General features: G+C 42.2%; 16 protein-coding genes and 1 non-coding gene across 17 annotated transcripts; 11 read left to right on the top strand and 6 right to left on the bottom strand.

The window, feature by feature from the left end:
• Window positions 1-17: 17 nt before the first annotated feature.
• On the bottom strand, window positions 18-1739 carry Eint_011170 (uncharacterized protein; the record flags this gene model as incomplete). The annotated part of the gene is made up of 1 exon (XM_003072293.1): window positions 18-1739. One exon carries the CDS (start codon window positions 1737-1739, stop codon window positions 18-20), a length of 1722 nt encoding a protein of 573 aa, XP_003072339.1.
• A 216-nt stretch (window positions 1740-1955) lies between these two features.
• Window positions 1956-4298, top strand: Eint_011160 (Cdc48-like AAA ATPase; the record flags this gene model as incomplete). The annotated part of the gene is made up of 1 exon (XM_003072292.1): window positions 1956-4298. The coding sequence occupies one exon, from the start codon at window positions 1956-1958 to the stop codon at window positions 4296-4298; it is 2343 nt and encodes a 780-aa protein (XP_003072338.1).
• A 59-nt stretch (window positions 4299-4357) lies between these two features.
• On the top strand, window positions 4358-4912 carry Eint_011150 (guanylate kinase; the record flags this gene model as incomplete). Its single annotated transcript, XM_003072291.1, has 1 exon — window positions 4358-4912. The coding sequence occupies one exon, from the start codon at window positions 4358-4360 to the stop codon at window positions 4910-4912; it is 555 nt and encodes a 184-aa protein (XP_003072337.1).
• A 37-nt stretch (window positions 4913-4949) lies between these two features.
• Eint_011140 (dynamin) lies at window positions 4950-6713 on the bottom strand (the record flags this gene model as incomplete). Its single annotated transcript, XM_003072290.1, has 1 exon — window positions 4950-6713. One exon carries the CDS (start codon window positions 6711-6713, stop codon window positions 4950-4952), a length of 1764 nt encoding a protein of 587 aa, XP_003072336.1.
• A 65-nt stretch (window positions 6714-6778) lies between these two features.
• Window positions 6779-7909, top strand: Eint_011130 (uncharacterized protein; the record flags this gene model as incomplete). The annotated part of the gene is made up of 1 exon (XM_003072289.1): window positions 6779-7909. One exon carries the CDS (start codon window positions 6779-6781, stop codon window positions 7907-7909), a length of 1131 nt encoding a protein of 376 aa, XP_003072335.1.
• Window positions 7910-7980: 71 nt separating this feature from the next.
• Window positions 7981-9126, top strand: Eint_011120 (uncharacterized protein; the record flags this gene model as incomplete). Its single annotated transcript, XM_003072288.1, has 1 exon — window positions 7981-9126. The coding sequence occupies one exon, from the start codon at window positions 7981-7983 to the stop codon at window positions 9124-9126; it is 1146 nt and encodes a 381-aa protein (XP_003072334.1).
• Window positions 9116-10267, bottom strand: Eint_011110 (replication factor C large subunit; the record flags this gene model as incomplete). The annotated part of the gene is made up of 1 exon (XM_003072287.1): window positions 9116-10267. One exon carries the CDS (start codon window positions 10265-10267, stop codon window positions 9116-9118), a length of 1152 nt encoding a protein of 383 aa, XP_003072333.1.
• Window positions 10268-10334: 67 nt separating this feature from the next.
• On the bottom strand, window positions 10335-12194 carry Eint_011100 (uncharacterized protein; the record flags this gene model as incomplete). Its single annotated transcript, XM_003072286.2, has 1 exon — window positions 10335-12194. The coding sequence occupies one exon, from the start codon at window positions 12192-12194 to the stop codon at window positions 10335-10337; it is 1860 nt and encodes a 619-aa protein (XP_003072332.2).
• Window positions 12195-12256: 62 nt separating this feature from the next.
• Eint_011090 (chromosome segregation protein) lies at window positions 12257-15265 on the bottom strand (the record flags this gene model as incomplete). The annotated part of the gene is made up of 1 exon (XM_003072285.1): window positions 12257-15265. The coding sequence occupies one exon, from the start codon at window positions 15263-15265 to the stop codon at window positions 12257-12259; it is 3009 nt and encodes a 1002-aa protein (XP_003072331.1).
• Window positions 15266-15300: 35 nt separating this feature from the next.
• Window positions 15301-15888, top strand: Eint_011080 (cdk activating kinase-like protein; the record flags this gene model as incomplete). The annotated part of the gene is made up of 1 exon (XM_003072284.1): window positions 15301-15888. One exon carries the CDS (start codon window positions 15301-15303, stop codon window positions 15886-15888), a length of 588 nt encoding a protein of 195 aa, XP_003072330.1.
• A 13-nt stretch (window positions 15889-15901) lies between these two features.
• On the top strand, window positions 15902-17026 carry Eint_011070 (uncharacterized protein; the record flags this gene model as incomplete). Its single annotated transcript, XM_003072283.1, has 1 exon — window positions 15902-17026. The coding sequence occupies one exon, from the start codon at window positions 15902-15904 to the stop codon at window positions 17024-17026; it is 1125 nt and encodes a 374-aa protein (XP_003072329.1).
• Window positions 17027-17085: 59 nt separating this feature from the next.
• Window positions 17086-18483, top strand: Eint_011060 (subtilisin-like serine protease precursor; the record flags this gene model as incomplete). Its single annotated transcript, XM_003072282.1, has 1 exon — window positions 17086-18483. One exon carries the CDS (start codon window positions 17086-17088, stop codon window positions 18481-18483), a length of 1398 nt encoding a protein of 465 aa, XP_003072328.1.
• A 7-nt stretch (window positions 18484-18490) lies between these two features.
• Eint_011050 (RtcB-like protein) lies at window positions 18491-19924 on the bottom strand (the record flags this gene model as incomplete). The annotated part of the gene is made up of 1 exon (XM_003072281.1): window positions 18491-19924. One exon carries the CDS (start codon window positions 19922-19924, stop codon window positions 18491-18493), a length of 1434 nt encoding a protein of 477 aa, XP_003072327.1.
• Window positions 19925-19975: 51 nt separating this feature from the next.
• Window positions 19976-20260, top strand: Eint_011040 (cytochrome B5; the record flags this gene model as incomplete). Its single annotated transcript, XM_003072280.1, has 1 exon — window positions 19976-20260. The coding sequence occupies one exon, from the start codon at window positions 19976-19978 to the stop codon at window positions 20258-20260; it is 285 nt and encodes a 94-aa protein (XP_003072326.1).
• A 117-nt stretch (window positions 20261-20377) lies between these two features.
• Eint_011030 (uncharacterized protein) lies at window positions 20378-20974 on the top strand (the record flags this gene model as incomplete). Its single annotated transcript, XM_003072279.1, has 1 exon — window positions 20378-20974. The coding sequence occupies one exon, from the start codon at window positions 20378-20380 to the stop codon at window positions 20972-20974; it is 597 nt and encodes a 198-aa protein (XP_003072325.1).
• An 82-nt stretch (window positions 20975-21056) lies between these two features.
• Eint_011025 lies at window positions 21057-21240 on the top strand. The gene has a single exon (XR_002670133.1). It is a non-coding gene; the product is annotated as a miscellaneous RNA (non-coding RNA).
• A 92-nt stretch (window positions 21241-21332) lies between these two features.
• Eint_011020 (uncharacterized protein) lies at window positions 21333-21944 on the top strand (the record flags this gene model as incomplete). Its single annotated transcript, XM_003072278.1, has 1 exon — window positions 21333-21944. The coding sequence occupies one exon, from the start codon at window positions 21333-21335 to the stop codon at window positions 21942-21944; it is 612 nt and encodes a 203-aa protein (XP_003072324.1).
• Between the last annotated feature and the right edge of the window lie 36 nt (window positions 21945-21980).

Here is a 21980-nt window from a genome sequence, read left to right as displayed (position 1 = left end):
TCAAAAATCTTCCACTTTTATGAGATGCCTTGTTCATAGGTAGGCCCTAGATTCATAATCTCTTTGGTGAGTGGAATGAACCTGATGTCAAGTTTGCACAGAATAGCTAGAAGCATGTTTACAAACTTGGTATGGCTTGTCCACATAAAGAATCCACTTTGAAAGTTTATGGAATGCTTTACAATCACCGTTAGCCTCAAGTGATTACAATCGACTATTTCCGAGATGCTTACACTTACAGTAATATAGGACTTGTCGCTCCTTACAAACCTCTTGATTGCCTCTCTCAACAATTCGATCTTTCTTTCCGACGTCTTTGATGATATAAGCATCGAGAGCTTCCATTGCTGCTGTTTCGATCTTCTTATGTTCAAAATCGCTTTCTTCCTTATAACAATATTTGGAATTATTATTTCCATTCCGTCCCAACTCTCAAGCACAGTACTAAATAAAGAGATCCTCCGGACAACCATATTTTCTCCGTCTATATGAACCCTGTCTCCGGGATCGTATGGGTGGGTGTATATAATAAACAGAAATGACTCCACCGTCATCTTGATCATCGGAAGGGCCGGAACAACTACCATCGGAAAGATCAGCTCCAACAGCAATGGCTTGGTCCTGAAGAATACCGCAGTGATCAAGTATCCAACTATACTTTCGAGGAGTGCCAGAATAAACCATATAACCCTCAGTAGTTTCTTGTTGTCCATGATCGTTCTGTATAGGTTGTTTCTTTCTACATTTATTTGCCTAGCATTTTCCTTGAAGATTTCATGATTAATCCTTTCTCCTCTTTTGAAAGCAATCAACGAATACGCTTCCTTTGCATGGCTCTCTCCAAAATGCACGCTGAGAGACTCGACTGTTATCAACCCCGGCCTTGCAGGCATCTTCTTAGCCCTCTTCTTGTCTAGTTCAAGAAACTTCCATTCTTCTCCATCAACGTCTTTCCTCTCAACATCTGGTTGGCAGTCTGGACTAGGTATCATTTCCAATGGATTCATTGCATATAACCTCTCTCTCATTTTCTCTTCCGGAGTAAGGACTACTTTCTGTATATTCAGAAGGTTCCAGGACAACCTCCTTTTTTCTTCGATGAACTCGTATGTCTTTGGATCAATCTTTATCTTTTCTCTTCTGGTCCTTTTCTTCAGTCTTTCATTTCCTTCTGTGAAATCGCTGTCTGAAACATGGTCTTCGTAAGGATTTTGGTCGTTCCATAAGTCAAAAAGCTCATTGGCATCTACAGGTTTTGGACGGCCCCTATCGAAATATTCGTCGACAGACAAGTTCCTCTTTAGGTCCACTGTCTGAGGGCCTTCTACAGAATATATAATGTATTTCTCCAGCTTGAGAATGTCCATGAAGTTTCCCGTGAGTATCTTGTTTTCAAAGCTCTTCTTCGATGACTCGTAGAGATATGCTCTGACAAGGTCTATTGATAGGAGAAGAGCTCCCAAAATCAAAGGCCCATGGGTATATCTGGCTGCTCCCAGAGACAATGTTGTGTATGACAAAAGGACGCCAACTCCAAACTTCACAAGTCTTGAGAGCACATTTACAACAACACTGAGATGTCTCTTCCCAATGGATGCTCTGATTCTAAAGTAGATCACAAACGAAATGCTATTGAGAGGGAGATAGAGTATGCACTTTCCTAGTCTCCCAAGGAAGATGTATCCTGGAAGTAAGACAATCAAAGCCGAGAGCAAAAGAAGATTTGGATACCATCCCATTCCTTTAGGGTAGAGCCAATCATATATTATGATGGATCAAAAAGCAGACCAAACACCTATAACCGGTCTGGAGGGGGTGGTCACACTGCATTGGTTCTTGGAAAGACCAGGGGGTTTTTCATGGGCTTTGGAAGGTATGAAGAAGACTACAACTTCATGTGTGGAAGTTTGTTTATAAAAAGCCCAGGCTAAAAACAAAAACAAAGACAGCCCCAAATGGGAACTTCTGGGAATGAGAAAGACTTTTCGACTGCTATTCTTGAATCGAAGACAAAGAATACACTAATCGTCTGTGATAAGGATTGCAGCAAGCTCAGGACATATCAGGTGGGCCTGAATCCAGCAACACTCAACGAGTTGGAACTTTTTGAGTCGGACTATGTCAAGATATTAGGGAAGAAGAAAGCAGAGCTTATCTTTAGCACAGTTGCACTTGAAAGTGTTCCTCCAAAACACATTGCAGTTGTTAGAGATGGAAGGTTCAACCTGAGAGTAAGGATTACTGACACGGTGAAGTTGTATCGGGTGGACAAGGATATTCCTGTTGTCAGTAAGCTGAACTTCCTTCCGATCAAAGACACGATTGAGAAGATTACAGGAAACATCTTTGATGAATTTGTCAGGCCGTTTCTGGACTTTAACTTCATGCCTCTTACTGTGGGGTCTATTTACGGAGTTAGCTCTGGACTTGGAAGGGTTGAATTTAAGGTTACCAAGATGATAGATGCACAAGATATGGAAATAAAACATGGGTCTGTGACGTCCACAACATCTGTATATTGTGCGGAAAGTATTTCGCGGGAAGAGGTTGAAAAGGAGTTTAACATGGTTGGATATGACGATGTTGGAGGATGTAGGGCACAAATGGCCAAGATAAGAGAGCTGGTTGAGCTTCCATTGAGGCACTCTCAGTTATACTCGAAGATAGGGGTGAAGCCTCCAAAAGGGATTCTATTGTATGGACCTCCAGGAACGGGAAAGACCCTAATAGCAAGAGCCATTGCAAACGAGACAGGGGCCTTTCTATTTTTGATCAACGGGCCTGAAATCATGTCCAAGATGGCAGGGGAGAGCGAGTCGAATTTAAGGAAGGCATTTGAGGAGGCAGAGAAGAACTCACCGTCTATCATCTTTATTGACGAGATAGATGCACTTGCACCTAAGAGAGAGAAGTCTCAAGGGGAAGTTGAAAGAAGAATTGTAAGCCAGTTGCTGACACTCATGGATGGGATGAAGGCAAGAAGCAATGTGATAGTTCTTGGGGCTACAAACAGACCTAACTCTATTGACTCAGCGTTGAGGAGATATGGGAGGTTTGACAGAGAGATTGAAATAGGAGTTCCTGATGAAACAGGAAGGTTGGAAATTCTCCGAATCCATACCAAGAACATGAAGATGTCTGAGGATGTTGATCTAGTGGCTATAAACAAAGAGCTACATGGGTTTACCGGAAGTGATCTGGCTTCACTGTGTAGCGAAGCAGCATTGCAACAAATTAGGGAAAAGCTTCCTCAGATAGATTTAGATGACGAAAAGATTGATGCAAAGGTACTTTCTTCGCTAAAGGTCACCAACGACAACTTCCGCTATGCAATTGAGCATACCGACCCAAGCTCCCTTAGAGAAACAGTGATTCAGTCACCGAATGTAAAGTGGTCGGATATTGGAGGGCTTGAACTTGTGAAGCAGGAGTTGAGAGAAACTGTCCAATACCCTGTGGAATATCCGGAGAAGTTCATAAAATTTGGAATGACACCGGCCAAAGGGGTCTTATTCTATGGACCGCCAGGATGTGGTAAGACACTTCTTGCTAAGGCTGTTGCCACCGAGTGTAAAGCTAACTTCATATCCATCAAGGGTCCCGAGCTCCTTTCGATGTGGGTTGGAGAATCTGAATCGAATATTAGGGACTTGTTTGCTCGAGCAAGAGGTGCAGCACCTTGTGTTTTATTCTTTGATGAAATAGACTCGATTGCAAAGGCTAGATCTGGAAACGATGGAAGTAGTGGAGTTACAGACAGAATGTTAAATCAGCTTCTTTCGGAAATGGATGGAATAAACCAGAAGAAGAATGTGTTTGTGATTGGGGCAACTAACAGGCCAGACCAGTTGGATAGTGCTTTGATGAGGCCAGGAAGACTTGACCAGCTTGTTTACATTCCATTGCCCGACCTCGAGAGCAGAGTTTCGATACTGCAGGCCACCCTAAAGAAAACACCTCTTTCACCGGACATTGATCTTCGGCAACTGGCAGAGGCTACCGACAAGTTTTCTGGAGCAGATCTTTCGGAAATATGCCAGAGAGCATGTAAGTTGGCCATAAGAGAAACAATCGAGTACGAGCTTGAGCAAAGGAAGAAGGGTTCTGAGATGATGGATCTTGAGGATCCTGTGCCTTATTTGAGGCCTGACCATCTTGTACAAGCTTTGAAGACGGCAAGACGCAGTGTGTCTGAAAAGGAAATTGAGCGGTATGAGGCCTTTGCAAGGTCAATGAAGGTCGATGTAAGGAAGTTTGATAAAAAGAAGGACTTCAACGATGACGGGCTTTACGAATAAATGGATTAGTTGTGGAGATCTATTGAGTCCATTTTTTGTTCTCGGTTTTTTTCGTGCCCATGGATAAGGCACATCTAGTACTCACCGGGCCCAGTGGATCCGGAAAGTCCACTATCATAAGTCACATTCTATCTAGGTTTCCTTTTGGGTTTTCGGTGTCACACACAACCAGGCAACCGAGAAAAGGAGAGGTGAATGGAAAGGATTATTTTTTTGTGACAACAGAAGAGTTTGAGTCGATGGTAAAAAGACAGGAACTTTTGGAGTATATCAAATACAATGGAAACTACTATGGAACAGGTTCTGACCAGCTGAAGGTCTCTGAAAAGGCAATATTGATGGATTTGGAATATGATGGAGTCATGTATTGTAGAAAGAACTACCCAAACTTCGTTGTTGTGTATATTGATTGTGATAAAGATGTTGCCTATGAGAGGTTAAAGAAGAGGATGGAAAACAAAAACAGGGAGGATGAAGTGAAGGGGAGAATGAAGTTATATGAAAAATTCGATTCTATCAAGAAAGACTGCGACTATGTCATCGACAACACTCATTCTCTTGAGAGGTCCAAAAAGGAAATTGAAGAGATTATATCCAAGGAATTCAAGTTCTAGAAGGAAAAATCATTCCATTGGGCTTTTATTTTGGAAATCAGAATCCGCTTAGGCTGGAAAGTGCATTCTTCAATATCTCTATGTCTTTAGCAAGGCTATTTCTTTCTCCAACAATCTCAGGACACTCGGCCATCTCGGTCTCCTCAATTTCCAGCTCTGTAAGAACGCTAGGAAGCCTAGAATCCATGTACTCACATAAGTAGTAATGAATTGCTTTTAGGACATAATTTCTCATTTCCTTGTTTACAATTCTAAGATAGGATCCGGCTAGCTCCTTTATAAGTCTCACTTCAAAGGCCTTGTCTTCAAAAGACACTTCTTTGGAGTTGAACATCCCCAAAAGACCGGATTCGCTTCTTGGTATTTTTCGAAGAATCAGGCTCAGGGCTCTCGGCCTGTCAAAGTCTGGGTGGTTTACATTGATGTACGACGACTGGATCGACGAGTATAAGTGTATGCTATCGGCTAGTTTGCATCTTTGCTCTTCTATGCATTCACTCACCACACCATTAAGTTTCTTGGAGAGTACTGCAAAGCTTGGACTTGATATTGACCAGATCTCTTTAATGAGTAGCTTCACAATATTATCGACTTTCTCCAGATATTCTGTAGCCATTTTCTTTATGTTTTCTCTCACCACGTCATAGAAAACAGCCTCCGATATAAATATGTATGAAGATCTGCTAAGCCTGGAGGGTAGGTCCTCGAAGATTGCAAGAAACTCATCTTCTTCAAATGCCTTCTTGAGCTCATTCAAAAAGCCCGAGGAACTCTTGGAAAACACTCCAACATTCGGCCTAACGTGCCTGAATATTTCCAGAATGGCTTGGTGGTAATCTAGCACAAGAGACTGCTCCCTTTTCACAGAATTCCCTGATTCTATTTCATGGAGTCTTTTTGCCTTGTCGTTCAACTGGTTTTTCACAGCTGTCTTAATTCCCGGGACTGATTCCATTGCCTTCTCGTAGAATATTTCGTTTAGTCTCTTTATAAGGTATTCCGACCCTATATTGGGATATATTTTGCCATATAAGGGATTTTCCTTGAAGTACTTCGACTCCTTATGAATAGCCTCGTTTATAGATACACCCTTGGCAATATCCTGCTGCCCTCTATTTATCACACCAATATATCCAAGAGCCAGTTTTGGATTCCTATTCGAAAGGATGTTCATGCAATCTGTTCCTGCATCCATTAGATCGATTTTTGTAACCACACCCAGAGTCCTTTTCAACTGAGGATCCGCCTTTTTAGCTATCTTAAGTGCTTCATTTGTTGCGATGTCTGCATTGGCATTTACAAGAGCTAGGATTATCGACGAGTCCTTCATTGCGTAGCCAAGAACCATGTCCTCAACCTGTATCTCGATGTCTTCGGGCTGCTCTCCAATAGGGACCTTTATAAGGCCCGGAAGGTCGACCACAGTCATCTCAAGCGTGTCCTTTAGATTAACAAAGGCAGTTATTGGTCTACTGCTAATTCCTTTGTTGATTCCGCATATTTCTTCCATTCTTTTTATAATTATAGAGCCTGCAGTGCCAAAGTCAACAGACCCTGCAAGATGATCAAATACCACGCCTTCTGCACCATCTTCACATCTTCTAAGATGTAGGACAATTGGACATCTTGTCACTAGGTTTGTGCCTCGAGGAAGAACCTCTCTTTTTATTATCTGCTCTAGCACGCTACTCTTTCCACTGCTTTGTGATCCTATTGCTACTATCTGTGGCATATCGATGCCAAGACATGACATAGCAGAGCTGATGTCTTGCAGTCTGTGTATCTTCTTGATGTCTGCCATGGGGTAGAGAACATGTTCTTGGATGAACAGACTTATATTACTGAATACCTAAACCCAACCCCGAAATGAGGGAGTCGATTTTCACTGGGAAGATTCCTATATCGTGCCCAAACGAAGAAATACCTTGGCAGATGAAGTGTGACATTGTGCGCTCGGACGATGAGATTGAGATCCGACTCATAGATACAAGAGATATCTTTACATTCTACTTCAGCACAATATCTCCAGGAGACTTCTATGTAATGAAGAGAGAGCAAGACATTATTGTTGACTACGAAAGGTTTGTATCGATTTTGGTGAAAATGTTCCATAGCCTGCACAGTGGAAAGCTGAGGGGATTGTTTTCGAAGGAAACCAACAAGTTTCTGTTTGTTGAGAAGGATGATTTTAGGAACATAATCAGGCTAGAATTGAAGTTTTCAAAGCCCGACGAAACACATTACAAGATGTATCTTGGAGACATGATAGGCCGAATGGAATCTGACAACGTGAGGCTTATTAAAGAGAATGGAATGCTTCGAGACAAGTGCAAGAATGGAGAGAAGGAGGTAAGAGACAGGATCAGATACCTGGAAGAGGAAGTTTCTGCTTCACAAAAGAAAATAGATAAGCTATATAAGGAGAATGAGATGCTGAGCGAAAATAACAACTCCCGGAAGGAAGAGGTTGACCGATTGAGCAATAGAGTTTATGATTTAGAAAAGGAAAACGGGAGACTACAGTATGATCTGGATAAGCTTAAACTTCAGGATGTGAAGAACTCAGGGCTTGTTGAAAGAGCCCAAGAGATAGAGGACGAAAACAAAACTCTCAAAGAGGAACTAAACACAGCAAATGGGATAATAAGAAAGTACAACGATGATATGGCACAGATGAAGAGCACAATAAATGGAAATGAAGAAGCGTCAAAGGATCTTCGGTTGAACAACAAGAAGTACAAAGCTGAGATCGAGGACCTCAAGAAGAAGATGAAGGGAATGGAAGAGAAAATGAAAAAGATGAAGGAGGAATTGAAAGCAAAAGAGTCCAGATTGAAAGATCTTGAGACTGAAAACATAGGGCTTGTAAAAAAACTTGAGAATGCACAGAGCGTCTACAGCCACTTCTACAACAAAAACATTGAAAATCCTACATCGTTAAATTACTCCGACAACGAGAGTATCTTCTCGATAGCTCCTGAATCTTCTCCCCATTGACAACATTGATTGAGTTTAGCCCTGTAAAGACTATTTAATAAAGTTTCTTCTACCTCAAACAACCCATTAGTATGATTAATTGGCTTGTGGAGAATAGTCTTGGTTTGTTTCCGCCTGTTCTATTGAGGCACCCAAGAAAAATGGAAAAGGAAAGGAAGGTTTTCCTGAACAATACAAAGGAATGTTCGGTGTCCTATATGGTATCCATTGTGCCCAGAGTTGGGAAGCCACAACCTGCTACCCTACTAGTGAGAGGATACCATTGGAATGATGGAGTTAGATCTGGAATAAACTTTTCGTCTGCCCTGGAAGCAGGCGATTGCTATTCTATTAGAGAAGTACAGAAAACTAGAATGACAAACTTTTCGTGCCATGATAAGACTGTTCTCTATATGTTTATTGTAGATATGGATGGAAAAGCTTCTGTGTATCACGCTCATTTTAGTGGATGCCATTCTCTTAGAGATTCCAAAGTGCCTTTGTATAGGATCGAGCTATTCCATGAGGACGGATTCTACAGAATGGACAGGGAACCTTCTCACGATCTAGTACTCAAGTCCATAAATATCAAAAGTAAGAGCAAAGGTCTTCTTCATTATTATTGGGGCTTCTCAAGCGATGTAGGAAGACGGTCTAAACATGTTCTCAATTTTGAAATTGAAGGGGAAAAGTATTGTGTGTATGGTTTTTGTTGTGTTTTCTGTATTAAGGAGTTTGAATCTATTGACTCTCTGGTGTTCCATATTAGCCGCATACACTCTGGATATGAATGCATACAGAAAGAAAAGTCTCTTTACCTTAAGAAATCCGAGGCAGAAGCCCCGGAAGCCTCTAGAACCTTGACTTATCTTTCCAGAAGATATAGAAGAAAAGGACTAGAATCAAGAAAAGATCCAACGGACCAGAAAACATCTGAGAGTTTTGCCGCCGGAGTCTGGTCGATAGATACCCTTTCAACCCTGATAAATAGAAACATAGAATCAGAGTCAGAACTTCCAGAGAATTCCCTTGCTTTGATGAAAAAGTGGAACACCCTTACTCTACATGGAAACGTATTCATGGATGATATAGCTAAGTTTGTTAGGCAAGAAAGGAAAAGTCCCTCAGTAGTAGACTTACTTCTTGTCTTGTACCATAAATCTGTTATAAATCCAAAAGAACTTACAGAACTCATTTATTCCTTGCTAGAAAAAGACCTAGACGAATCTAAGACTTAAAAAACCAATCCATGATATCGTCCATTGTTACGTCCCTTCGAAATGCCACCGAACACCCGGACTTGTATTTAAATTTGAATTTCTTAGAAGCCTTACTTCCACCCACTTCTGTTAAGTTCTCTTCCTTCAGCTTCACATCTTTGATGCCATATGTCTTCACTATTTCCTTAAGATGGTTTAGACTTCTTCTGTCCGACCTATTCAGATCATATTTTTTGAAAAATGGAAGGACCGTCTCTTTTAGAAGATCGCTTCTAGGCTCATTATAATACTCTATTCCCTGTATGTTGGGCTTTCTGTTATTACAGGTGCCGTACTTCGACAGGGCTATATACTTGAATTCCTCAGGGAGGAGGTCCGCAATTGACGTGGCCTCACTTATATCTGCAATGCATTTCATCATATTTGTATTGTATGGGAACGAACTGTGGCATAGAGACAGGACACTACTGGAATATATATCTTCATACGCTTTCCATCCTATGTTTCTTGACAGAATAAGCTCTGCCGCTTTGTGTTGGCTTATTGTATTTGTTTTGTGAATTCCTAGATAGCCTGAGCTTTTTAGCCTTTTCCCATGTATTTGAAGATGATTTATTATTGTTCTAAGATCTCCTCCCGATTCTGAGGCCATCTGCGACAGAATGGAGTTCTCAATACTGATTCCTTGTTCCTTACAAATCTTTTCTATCCCTCTTCTGACTTCTTCAAATCCTGGTCTTTGAATCTCCACAGTGTAAACATCTTTCAGGCACATTTCGTTAGACGTCATCACTAGAGGACAAACTAACTTCGGAGAAGATATCAGCTTATCCACATTTAGAAATGGGTTCCCGTCTATTTCATCGACAAGAATTATATTTTTTCTTCCATTAATAATCCTGTTGCTGTTAAGCATCCTATCCATCCAGTCAGGATCGTTGTCTGCATTGAACTCAACAAGATCGAATCCAAGTGCAGATGAAAGAACATATGCCAATGAAGTCTTGCCAGTCCCTGAGGGTCCCCGCAGCAAGAGGATCTTTCCATGCTCTGGATAGTCCTTTAGCCATTTTAGGGCATCGTGATGGACATCTCCTTTGAACACCAGCTCTGTGTATTTCCTAGGCCTATACCTCTCAGCCCAAAGCTGGCTTCCCATTTCTCAGGGCTATTCTCAATTCTTGGTCCTTACCAAAAAGGCATATTCCTTTCGAGAGGAGAACGACCTAGTTCTGGACATTCCTTAAGGAAATCGGCATTGGTGGCAGAATATACTCTATCTCTAACTCCTGGAGGGCTCTATTCAAAAAAGACAGGAACTTGGTTTTTCTTCGGAGGTATAACTCGAAGTTCTGCCAGCTGCTCTTATACTGCATATAGACTTTCATGTGCAGCTTCGATGCATCCGAAATAAATTCATGATTTAGCATTATGTACTCTGTATAGTCTTCTGGGTTGCTCTTGACAAAGTCCTCTATGAGTTCCTTCAAACGGATCAACTTCTTCTGGTTAGTCCTGCTGTTTACTTGAATCTTATGGGACTCGGCCATGATTCCACTCCTTCGAAGATTTCTGATTGCTTTCTGTGCCAACACTGTATTGAGGATTGTTATGTAGACCCCATCCCATCTGTAGAATACAGTCGAAAACACATTCAGCTCCGATACAACCAAGTTCTCTTCCTCTCCATCTAGAGTCACAAAGATCCGATCTCCAATGTCATACGGATGAATGAAAAATAGAAAGATTATGCTACCAATCACACTCTCGGAAAACGAGTTGGATATAAACTGTGTACCAAACAATGCAGAAATCACTCCGATGGTTGTAACTCCTTCTCCTCCTGCTCTGATGTACATCATTGCTATAATAAGTCCTCCTATTATGATTTTGAGGCCAAATGCAACCTTGTCTATGGCTGAATTCATGTGCTCGAGATTCTCTTTCAAGAAGTGTCTCTCCCGGTATGTTCTTTCAATAAAGTCCGCCAGGCTGCTTTTGCTGAATTTAAACCCTTCTTCAACACCGATTTCCTTCATCAGGAATTTGAACACCTCTGGGTTGTGGAAATATAGCGACAGATCAGACATAGGACCAATACTTCCATCCTTTCCAACTATCTTGCTTGCCTTACTCCCTGCCCTGTTCTTGAGTCTTTGGGACATTTTCATGACATCTCCACGAATCCCGCTTGAACGCCGCATGAGTCTTTGAAACTCCTTAAGAAGAACTCTCTTTCTGGGAAGGTCCAGCTCGTTGGTAGGCTCGTTGTACCCATATAAGTCCTCCATATATTCGTTTATCGACGAAATCGCATCGCTCCTGTACATAATCTCTTGGGACTTGTTCAGCCTGGACCTCTCAATCCCCCTGTTCCTCTTGGTGTCCAGGACTCCAAGAAGGTTGATAAATGCATCCTCCAGGAGCACCCTTCTAATCCTCTTAATGTACACAGAGTAGTTGAAATTCATCGATATGGCCCGATGGAATACCCTTACAACCCCGAGCATAAAGATTGCTATCAACAGACTGCCAAACACATCAGTGAGAAATAGATCAAGGCTTTGCTTGTTATATACACAACAGTCCAAGTCCTTCAGAAACACAAAGAAAAATCCAAAGATCAAGATGGTTCCCACAGAAATATGTTCCGAGAGCTCGTTGGTGTAGTAGAAGAATGTGTTTAGGCTGTTGGACCTCTTCATTCCTAGAAAACTCGTCTTAAAGATAATGAAGTTTAAGGCAATGAAGAAAAACACTCCTGCAGAACATACAAGTAGAACATCTCTCACTCGGACGCTGAAAGTCGCTTCATTCCTATCTTTGACATCCATGTGAAAATTCCAGCAGCACACAGCAAGTATGGATAGAAAAACACCTATCAGGAAAATCCATCCTGTCCTCTGATGAAGAGTGTCTGCTGCACTACTCTTCAGCTTCTCAAATGGATCGTTGTTTTCCTCCTTTCCTACCTCGTACTTTCCATCCTCGGCAGAGTAGCTTTCCGACTCGTTGTGGATGTAGTTATGGCTATCGCTGTCTCCTGTGTCTAGATCAAACTTTGCGCTTTTCATAGTCTCATTCATTCCCTGAGGGTGTTTCCGATCCACAAACATAGACTATAAAATATTTTAATTCCATGCAATCGTCACTTTATTCTACATATCCTCGACTTTCCATCCTGTAGATACACCTTGAATATGTTATTTGCATTGTCAAACATCCCATTCTTTAGGGATACCACTATGAACTGGGCATTGCTAAACTCGTTCCTTATGATCTCTCCAATTCCTTGTGTATAGCTTAGGTCCAATGCAGAATCAATCTCGTCGAAAATATAAAATGAGGATGGTCTGTATGTAAGCATGGAAAATATTAGACAAAGAGCTACAAGAGATCTCTGCCCCCCGCTAAGCTCTCCCAAAGACTCCTTCCAGTTTCCTATCTTGACTCTTAAGGAATACTCTCCATTGTTTTCATCGATCCTTGCATCCGACTCTGGTATGAAGTATCTAAGAAACCTTCCCAATCTTCCATTGATGTGGTGGAACGCTTTCAGATTCTCCTTATATCCTAGATCATCAAATCTTGAGATGCTTTGTATAATCGCAAGCCTGTCTTTTTCCAGCTTGTCGATCTTCACCTTTAGATCCTCGATCATCAGTTCGTTCCGCTCCAGAAGATCAAAGTTCGCCGGGTCCATCGTACTTTTCTTCATGCTGCTTAGCCTCTTCATTTCACTTCTAATCATCTCCAGCTCCTCCACCAATTCAAGTCGTTCTTTCTCTGCCATGTTTTGCTTTCGGATTAAAAGATATCTAGGATTAACTCCAATGGATTCGGCAGTCTTATAGATCTCTTCATCAAGTACTCTGTCTTCATATATGTGTTCCTCCTCACCATTAAGAGTTTGTCTAAGCTTCCTCTCAACATCATTATAAATCTTTGCAATCTTGTTTTGTAGCTTTCCAGTACTTCTAATCAAGTGTCTTTGCTTGGACTCAAGCCCATCCATCTCTCGTTCGCTCATCCTTCTGTTGTCATTCTCAACATCATGTTTCCCAAGCATCTTTTCGTAGGACAAGATCCTTTCTTCACACCTTCTCATCTCCTCTTGGTTCTGTTTGATCTCCAACTCCATTTCTCTTATTTGGGACTCTAACTTCTTCTTCTTTTCTTCAATAATATCCGCTTTGCTCTTCTCCTTCATTCCTTCAACTATCTTTTCTCGTACAACCCTTAATTCCTCTCTGATGTTCATTCCATCCTCGCACAGATCAGACAAAACGGAGATCCGTGTATCCAGAGACCCCATCTCCTTTTTAAGCTTTAACCTTCTCTCATCCAAGACCTTCCCCCTCAATAACCTTGCATATTCCTCCTTCAGTGCCTCAAACTTCCTTCTATTCAACTCCAGAGACTCAACAAGCCTTTCTATCTCCTCCACATCCTTTCTTCGTACAGTACCAATCTTGAAGCTCGTCTTTCCTCCACTAAGTGTTCCTTTTGGATCATATACAGTTCCATCAATGGTTACACACATCACCTTCTGCTCAAAACAGACTTTTCTAGCCATCTCCTTGCTTTCAAACATAAAGAAGTTACCAAATACAAACTCAATGGCCTTTCGAACACTGTTGTCAAATCTCAAAAGGTTGACCATACTCACACCTCCTCTCGATTCTATCTCTTTCAAAACACTTGCCGAGAGGCAAAACACCCTTATCTTCGAAAGTGGTATTACGCTCACACTCCTCTCTGCAGTGCTCAGTAGAAGGCCCCCAACTTTTTCGTCCGATGTTATAACATACTTGGCCCTGGCCCCCATTACAGTATACACCGCCTCAAGATATCTTTCATCACATACCTCAACATTCTCCTCAACAGTCCCGAAAACCCCTTCAACAAGAGGATAGTTGATTTTAGACCTTAGTACTTGTGCCTTCTTCCGAAGCTCCTCAATCTCCTCTTCAGAGACTTTAATCCTCTCAATCTCGTCTAATCTCTCCTGAGAGAAAACTCCCTCTGAGATTGAGTTAAACTCAAATTCAATTCGGGACCTCTGTAATTTAAGAGATGTAAGTTCTTCAGCTTTTCTCAGGACATCGTTTTCCCCAGTGTCCATTCTTCTTAAGCTCTCCGCAAGCAATCTTTCCCTCTCAACAAGTCTAGCAAGCTCTAGGCCTGGCCTCAATCCTTCCATCATCCTTACTTCTTCCTTCTTCTTTAAAAGTCTTTCTTCCAATCCTTTGCCCTTCATCTCATCCAATTTCAACTTTTCTCCATCAATAGATGCCTTAATCCACACAATATCCACTTCCTCCTTTGCTCCCGAAATCTCCTCTATTCTTTTCTCAATCAGTTCCAAGCTCTTCATCTCTTCAATATAACTTCTTAAGCTCCTGTCTAGAACATCTATCTCTTCCCGAACCTCATCCACAACCAGGATCTCTTTAACTTCCTGTTCCCTTTGCGACAGAATCCTCTTCCTTTCCTTCAGGTCTCGGGTCTCCAGAAACCTTGCTCTTTCCTCCCGAAGCTTGTCGTAAAACGGCGATATCCTTCTCTTCAGCATCTCCTGGGCCTCTCTAAGTTTCTCTTCTTTCTTCTCAATCATACTCATTGCCTTCTCTTTCTCCTTCTCATAGGACTTTGTTCCTGCTGTCTCTTCAATAAGCCCCCGGAGATCAGAGCTCTTCATACTCAGAACTTTTGTTATGTGCCCTTGCATCACAACAGAAGAAAAAGATCCCCGGGACGTGAGGCCCATCGACCCGCACAGCTTGCTCAGCGTCGAAAAGGTACAAAGGTGATTATTTATATAGCATTTTGTTCTTCCCTCACTATCAATCGCCCGGGAAACACAAATCTCATCATAATGTTCGTACCCAGGTGGACTCCTCGCCTTTTCTTTGTTACACATCACAACACTTACCTTACATTCCTTTCTGTTGCTATTGATAAGCTCCTTGATGTTGTTCGCACGCAGCGCCTTTGTACCTTCAAGCCCAAGAGCAAACAGGATCCCGTCAAGTACATTGGACTTCCCAGATCCATTCATCCCAGTTACTGCATTGAACGATCTGTCGAGATTGGCTACCACCACTTTTTCCTCATAGCATTTAAACCCATCGAGAACTATCTCCTTGATGAACATCCAAGGGATAGATAAAAATCCATCAAATCCCTGCCATGGAATCCATGCTCAAAAACGATATTGCCGAAGGAAACAAAACAATCCTGAATCTTTCAAAGCTCCTCTCGATCCCATATAGATCCAAGATAATATCCCAGATAATATTCCAGCAGACATATCCAAAGCTCTTCAGGAAGGAGAGCTACAACATAGTTGTTCTTGTCTGTGTTTACTTGGCATCCAAAATCAACGAAACGTTAATAAAGCTGGAAGCCATTCTTGAGGCAATGCCCAGAGCCACACATGCGGGCACAATTCCCCCCAGGGAGCGTCTTATAGCCATTGAGTGCAAGGTGATCGAGCTTATCGAGTTCCAGTTCAACATTAGGCCTGCTCAATTCTTCCTTTTGAGGATTGGGAAGACACTGAATGTAGATGTCTTAAAGAAGCTTGTTGTTTTGGACGAGGTGCATGGAGATGGAAGAGTAAATCTCATCAAATACTTCAATGGGGTGTATGAGCCGGAAATGGTTGCATTGAGTGTTCTAGACGATGAGGAACTTAGTCTCTTTGAATGCTTTTTTGGAGTGAGGGTGAACAGGGCGTTGGTTGAGGAAATAAAGTCGGTCGTATTAAAGAAATGATGGTGCTGCACCCATGCATATCTTTAGGACTAAGGAAGAGGCCGAAAACCATCTACGGACAAAGTTCACAGATGCGCATGAGGTCAAGGAGATCATGAAGAAATACAACATATCTATGAAGAGGGGATGCTACAACTCTTATGAAGCCAAAGTGGTTGACTCGGCCATACAAAAGTTTCTGAAGGAGAACAAGATGGAGATGAAGAACTTGTATAGTTTTTTTCTCGAGGAGGAGCCGGAGTTCCCAATCCGAGAGCTCTTGATTGAAGTGAGCAATGCACTGAAGCAAAGAACAATGAATTCCTTATGGGTCTATGTTTCCTACCACTACCATCCATACATTGATTCAAAATGGGAGCCCGAGAACGAAATTCAGCTTCTGAATCTTGTCAGAATCTTTGGATTCAAGTGGAAGAAGATATGCGGGATAATGAACAAGACCTCTAGAAAGTGCATTTCCAAGTACTATAGAATAATGGGATTTGGCTACTTGTATAGGAAAAGCTTCAAGATGCCTGAGGAGGGGATTCCAACTACGGATGAAGAGTGGGATGGAATGTGTGAGAAGCTCAAGACCACCCGAAAAAGACTGTCGCACTTGATAAACGGATACATATCAAGCAAACTTGTTGTGCCCTTCTGGAACGAATACAACAACATGGCGCTTATGGGCTATGTTATATTGCACAACCACTTCTGCTCAATCGGGATACAGATTTCCGAAATTCTTAAGCTTATAGATGAAAGTGGCATTGAAGGGGAGGAGACGGTGGGGCGAGAAAGGATAAAAGAAGAAATCTCCAAGCTAATTCCAAGGCTGGACAGTTATACACTGGACATTCCAATTGATGTCGAGGATATTTTCTGGAGAACCATAAAATTATATGTGAGATTTTCTTCTACATTACTGAAGTCGAGGTTTATCCAAATTACAAAGGTTTATGGAATCAGAACGTTCAAAGATTTGATTGAGGTGTTTCAGAACCTGGCTGTTGATTGCTACCTGTACAAAATAAAAGACAAACTCCGGGACGAAGTGAGGAAGATCTTAAGCCAAGAGAAGACAAGACGAAGGTCCACCAAGGAGTTGGTAATTGACAGAGGCATAAGCAGAACTGTAGACTCTTGCTGTGACTAACCAAACGTACGTTTCAGGCAAGGAATAAATATGAGACGAAATAAATATTAAAGAGTAAAATGATCTTCGGAATTACACTTCTATCTTTAGTATTGTGCAAGGAAGCGAGGGATTATATTGTAATGTTTGATCAGGATCCAAGAATGGACAGGGCATCCATGAATGCATTGTACAATATAAACATCCTGGAGGCACAAAGGATTCTTGGCCCCAACGAAACCATCGGAATAAAGATGACCAATGGATTCGTAGCTCGCATGAGCGATACTCCAGCCGAAAGAATGAGGAAACACCCAAATGTGAAAATGGTTGTAGAAGATAGTTCTGTAAGAATCAGTAGGCTGAAGCTTGGAGACCTTAATAACAACGAGAAAGGCAGTATTCTAATGCAAAGACATGCACCGTGGGGCCTTGCCAGGGTAGCAGGAAGTATGTCTTTGGTCCAGAGAAGCTATTGCTATCCTGTCAACTCTGGAGAGGGTGTTGACGTGTATGTTCTGGATACGGGGGTGGAGATCGATCATCCTGAATTTGAAGGAAGAGCCAGATGGGGTGCCAACTTTGTCCCAGAAAGCCAGGATGGAGATGACCATGGGCATGGAACACATTGCGCAGGAGTGATTGGCGGGAAGAACTTTGGAATATCCAAGGAGTCAAAGATCATAGCCGTCAAGGTTCTTGACAAGTATGGATCTGGGATGACTTCGAGGCTTCTGCAAGGAGTGGACTTTGTCATTAAGGAGCATGAAAGGAAAAAAGACAAACTCTATGAAGCTGCAGCAGATAAGTATCTCAATTCCAGCGGGTCTTCTGATATTGAGGTGGAGATAGATGGCTCCGAGAGCTTTTCCTTCATCCGCCCTGAACCTCCTTCAATACAGCACCTGGTAGACATTGTTTCAGAGAAGGCCTTGCAACCAAAAACAATTGTTAACCTCAGTGTTGGAGGATTCAGGAACGCTGCACTCAACTTTGCAATTGAGTATGCATCGAAGCTAGGAATCCACTTTTCGACTGCTGCAGGAAACGAGCATGAGGATGCATGCGACTTCTCACCTGGATCTTCGAAGGCAAGCATAACAACAGGCGCGTCGACATACAGAGATACCATTGCGTTCTTCAGCAACTTTGGAGAGTGTGTGAACATCTTTGCTCCTGGTGTAGACATACTCAGCTCCTGGACAGGGGGAACCCAAAAGATTGTTTCCGGGACATCCATGGCTGCTCCACACACCACAGGAGTCATGGCTGCATATCTTACATACTACAACTACGACCCTTACACGTTGAAGAGTCGCATAATAAGCGATGCTCGTGTTGTAGAAGACAGCGCCACCAGTAACTACGAGGATTCTATTCTATGGCCATTACCAGCACTTCTTAGCAGTAAAAGAAAAAAGCTTCCGATGCTATCCATGGAGAAACTCTTAAAAAGAATCAATAACAAGACGGAGTAGCTATTGTTTAGCCTTTAATGACCAGGCACGGCTTTAAACGGCAAACCTTCTTCGTTAGTCCGATTGCGTCGCTTAGATTAACAACTCTATTGACATCTTTGTAGCAGCCAGGCGATTCTTCAACCATTCCAGGGCTGCTTGCACACCTAAATACTATGTCTTGACTCCTTAGAAGATCACGCACGCTCTCTTGAGTAAATAAATCCTTTGACCTGCTTCTAGAAAGGACACGTCCTGCCCCATGGCATGTTGATCCAAAACTCAACTCCATGGACTTCTCCGATCCACACAGAATGTAGCTGTATGTTCCCATCGATCCCCCTACTATCACTGGCTGTCCTATTTCTTTGTATTTCCACGGAATGTCTGCATGGAATGGAGGAAATGCCCTGGAAGCTCCTTTTCTGTGCACGAGAACATCGTATTCTTTCCCATGGACTCTATGCTTCTCTTTCTTTGCAATATTGTGGCAAACATCATAAATCAGCTCAAGCCTCGAGCCTGGAAACACCTTTTCAAACGCCTTCCTAGCACTCTTGGTTATCATCGCTCTGTTAGCAAAGGCAAAGTTTGCCGCACATCCCATCGAAAGAAGATACTCTTGGGATTCCTCCGAGTTGAAACGGGAACATGCAAGCTGGCCATAGTCAGGCGCCATTCCCGCCATCTTCATTAGAGAATTGTGGCATACTCCATGTCCAAGACCACGGCTTCCTGTGTGGATCATCACAATTATCTGTCCTTTCCTTATGCCCATTATTTCTGCCTTCTCTGTGTCATACACCTCGTCGACATATTGAACCTCTAGATAATGATTTCCAGACCCAAGAGTCCCAAGTTGATTCAATCCCCTCCCCTTTGATTTCTGTCCAATAAGACGGCTGTTTCCATCCATATATCCCCTGCTTTCGCAATATTCCACATCCTCATCACATATCTCCTTTGATTTCAGCAGATGACTTAACCCGAGATCCAGGATGGAATTCAACGTACTCATTTCAATTCTTGATCCTTTATCATTTCCTACTCCAGTGGGTATTATATTGAAGAGTTCATCAGCAAGAGATTCCGCACAAGCTCTAAAGTGGTCTATGTCGAGGTTGGCCCTCAATGCTCTAACTCCACAGTTGATGTCATATCCAACCCCTCCAGGACTTACCACCGACTCGGGATTGTTGATGTCGAATGCAGCAACAGATCCTATTGGAAATCCATACCCAGTGTGTATGTCTGGCAATCCTATGACATCTCCAATGAGTCCTGGTAGAGAGCAGACATCAGATATCTGAGAAATAGAAGACAGAGCCACCCCAGCATCCAACTCTTCAATCAAAGGTTTCCTCAGCTCCTCATCAACATATATAGTTGCCGATGTCTTCATGGATGCATTAAACAATGGATCGATCTTGATACAGAGATCGCTTTGCTCTATGCCTTTCATCGAGGGACAAAATTTGCTTAATCAATAGCATTCTCAGCCCTGGGTTTTCCAATGAATCTGATAAGATGGTCTCGGGAAAGACGCACAAGCCCATCCTTCAGGGCACTTAGTGTGGAAGAAGTATCCAAGCACAATAAGCTGGAAGATTGCTGGATCATAATGGATGGAACGGTGTATGATGTCACCGACTTCCTTCGAGTGCATCCAGGAGGAGCAGAGACCATAATGAAGTATGCAGGGAAGGATTGTACCGATGCATTCAACAAAGCCCATTCCTATGTAAACAAGGAGGAGCTGCTATTCAATAGTATTGTGGGAGTCATTAGCAGGCAGTAGCAAAGGGGAAGTGCCATCAACATAAGATGAATTACATGTCGAGATGATTTGAGTGATGAGGAAGTGGAGCATATAAACATTTAAATTTCCCACAAACAATTACTAAAACCCATAGAGATGCTGGAGTTTGTGAAGGACGGGGAGGTGATACATTCGGAGGATCTCCAGAGTGTAGATCCGTTGACCCTAGAGACTTATGAGGAGCTTCTGTCGAGCACAGGATCTGCAGTTTTTTGTATTTTGGTTTGTGAGAGTACCAAGCACGTGTATTTGGCAAGAAGTATAATTAATATGAGATATGCAGTTTCTGGGACGGTTCGGATATACAAACTGAAGGACCCTTCGACCAGAAACGAGGTCAAAGATATTTTGTACTTTGAGGTTGTCAAGAACCCCTTGTACGTTAGGATATTCAAAGATATCCAGAAAAGCAATTTCCTGCGGAGGAGAGAGGAGGAAATGAATGGGATCAAAGGAGACTTGGTAGACCACCCAGGAAGGGATTCTGTGGTGAAAGCAGTGTTTATAGGGAACGAACTTGATTTGGTGTGCAACAGAGAGCTCCAAAAGAAGATATTCCGAAGTGAAGATCTAAAGGGCTCTTTTGCCAATGCGATTATTGGAGGAGTTGCGTTTTTTCTTTCGTTTATTCTGTTATTTTTCTTCATGGTATGTTTCTTCTACATTCTCCTGAGGTTTGTGCTGCTTATATGAATATCTCTATAAATTTCCTGGCTGATATTTTTAATTTAAGGAATTTTCAGGTTCTTAGTATTAAACTACTTAATAGAAGCTACCCCTAAAGTCTTGTGATGATAATTACAGATAAAAGGAGGTCCATTCCAGCATCTAATGATGTCTAACCTTGATTTTTCCACCTATTCGATGTACTTTGAATGGAGAATCTTCCGATGCACTGCACTCTCTGAGTCAAAGGTTTGCCCTTGCTGCAGGAGCATATTCCGTAATCTGAAGGCTTTTTTGTAATATTTAATGTTTAAGTTTTTTTGTAGACTTTGTGGTTGGGGCCTGTACTCTACCTTCCTAAGGCAGCAAAAGAGAAGCCCTTGGAATGGATGTTTTGTCTGAAGATGGAGATTTTGGGGAGGTGTTTGACGAGAGAGTCAGGATCCGTAAAAGACGTGCTTTTGCAAACATTACAAACAGACCTGAGGATGAGAAGCTGGGTGGAGAAAAGAAGGCCGAGACTCAAGACACGTCCAAAAGCCTAAAAGGTCTTGGAAATGAGGTGCGAGGTAAGGTGATTTTTCGAGACTTTACTGAGGAGCCTAGAAAAGGCCTGGGAGAAGGAAGAAAGGAGGTTGAAAGTGGAGAAGAGAAGAATTCCAACATGCTTTTGAAGATCCAAAAGGAATTTGAGGAACTAAAGGAAATACATAGAAAGGTATTGAGAGATCGGAGAAAGCTAATACGGGCAATGGAGAAAGAAGTTGGAGAGTTGAAGCGTCGAATTGAATCCAAAAGGAAAGCGGAAATGGAGAGTCTAGAGAATAAGTATAGTAGAAAGCTCGAAGAGATGCGAGAGGCATATAAGAAGGTTGCTAAAGAAAAGATTCTTGAGTACAAAAAGAAGCTTGATGAAGCTTATAGAGTAAAGGCTTCTGAACTCAGAGAGAAATATGGAACTCGGAAAAGAATAAGGAGCCCGCGCAAGAAAAGATAGGCAGAAATCCTCTTGGAGTGGGCAAAATGTTTATTA

Source organism: Encephalitozoon intestinalis, chromosome I (genome assembly GCF_000146465.1).
Source record: "Encephalitozoon intestinalis ATCC 50506 chromosome I, complete sequence".
NCBI lineage: Eukaryota > Fungi > Microsporidia > Unikaryonidae > Encephalitozoon > Encephalitozoon intestinalis.
This window is presented reverse-complemented; position numbering and strand designations above follow the sequence as displayed.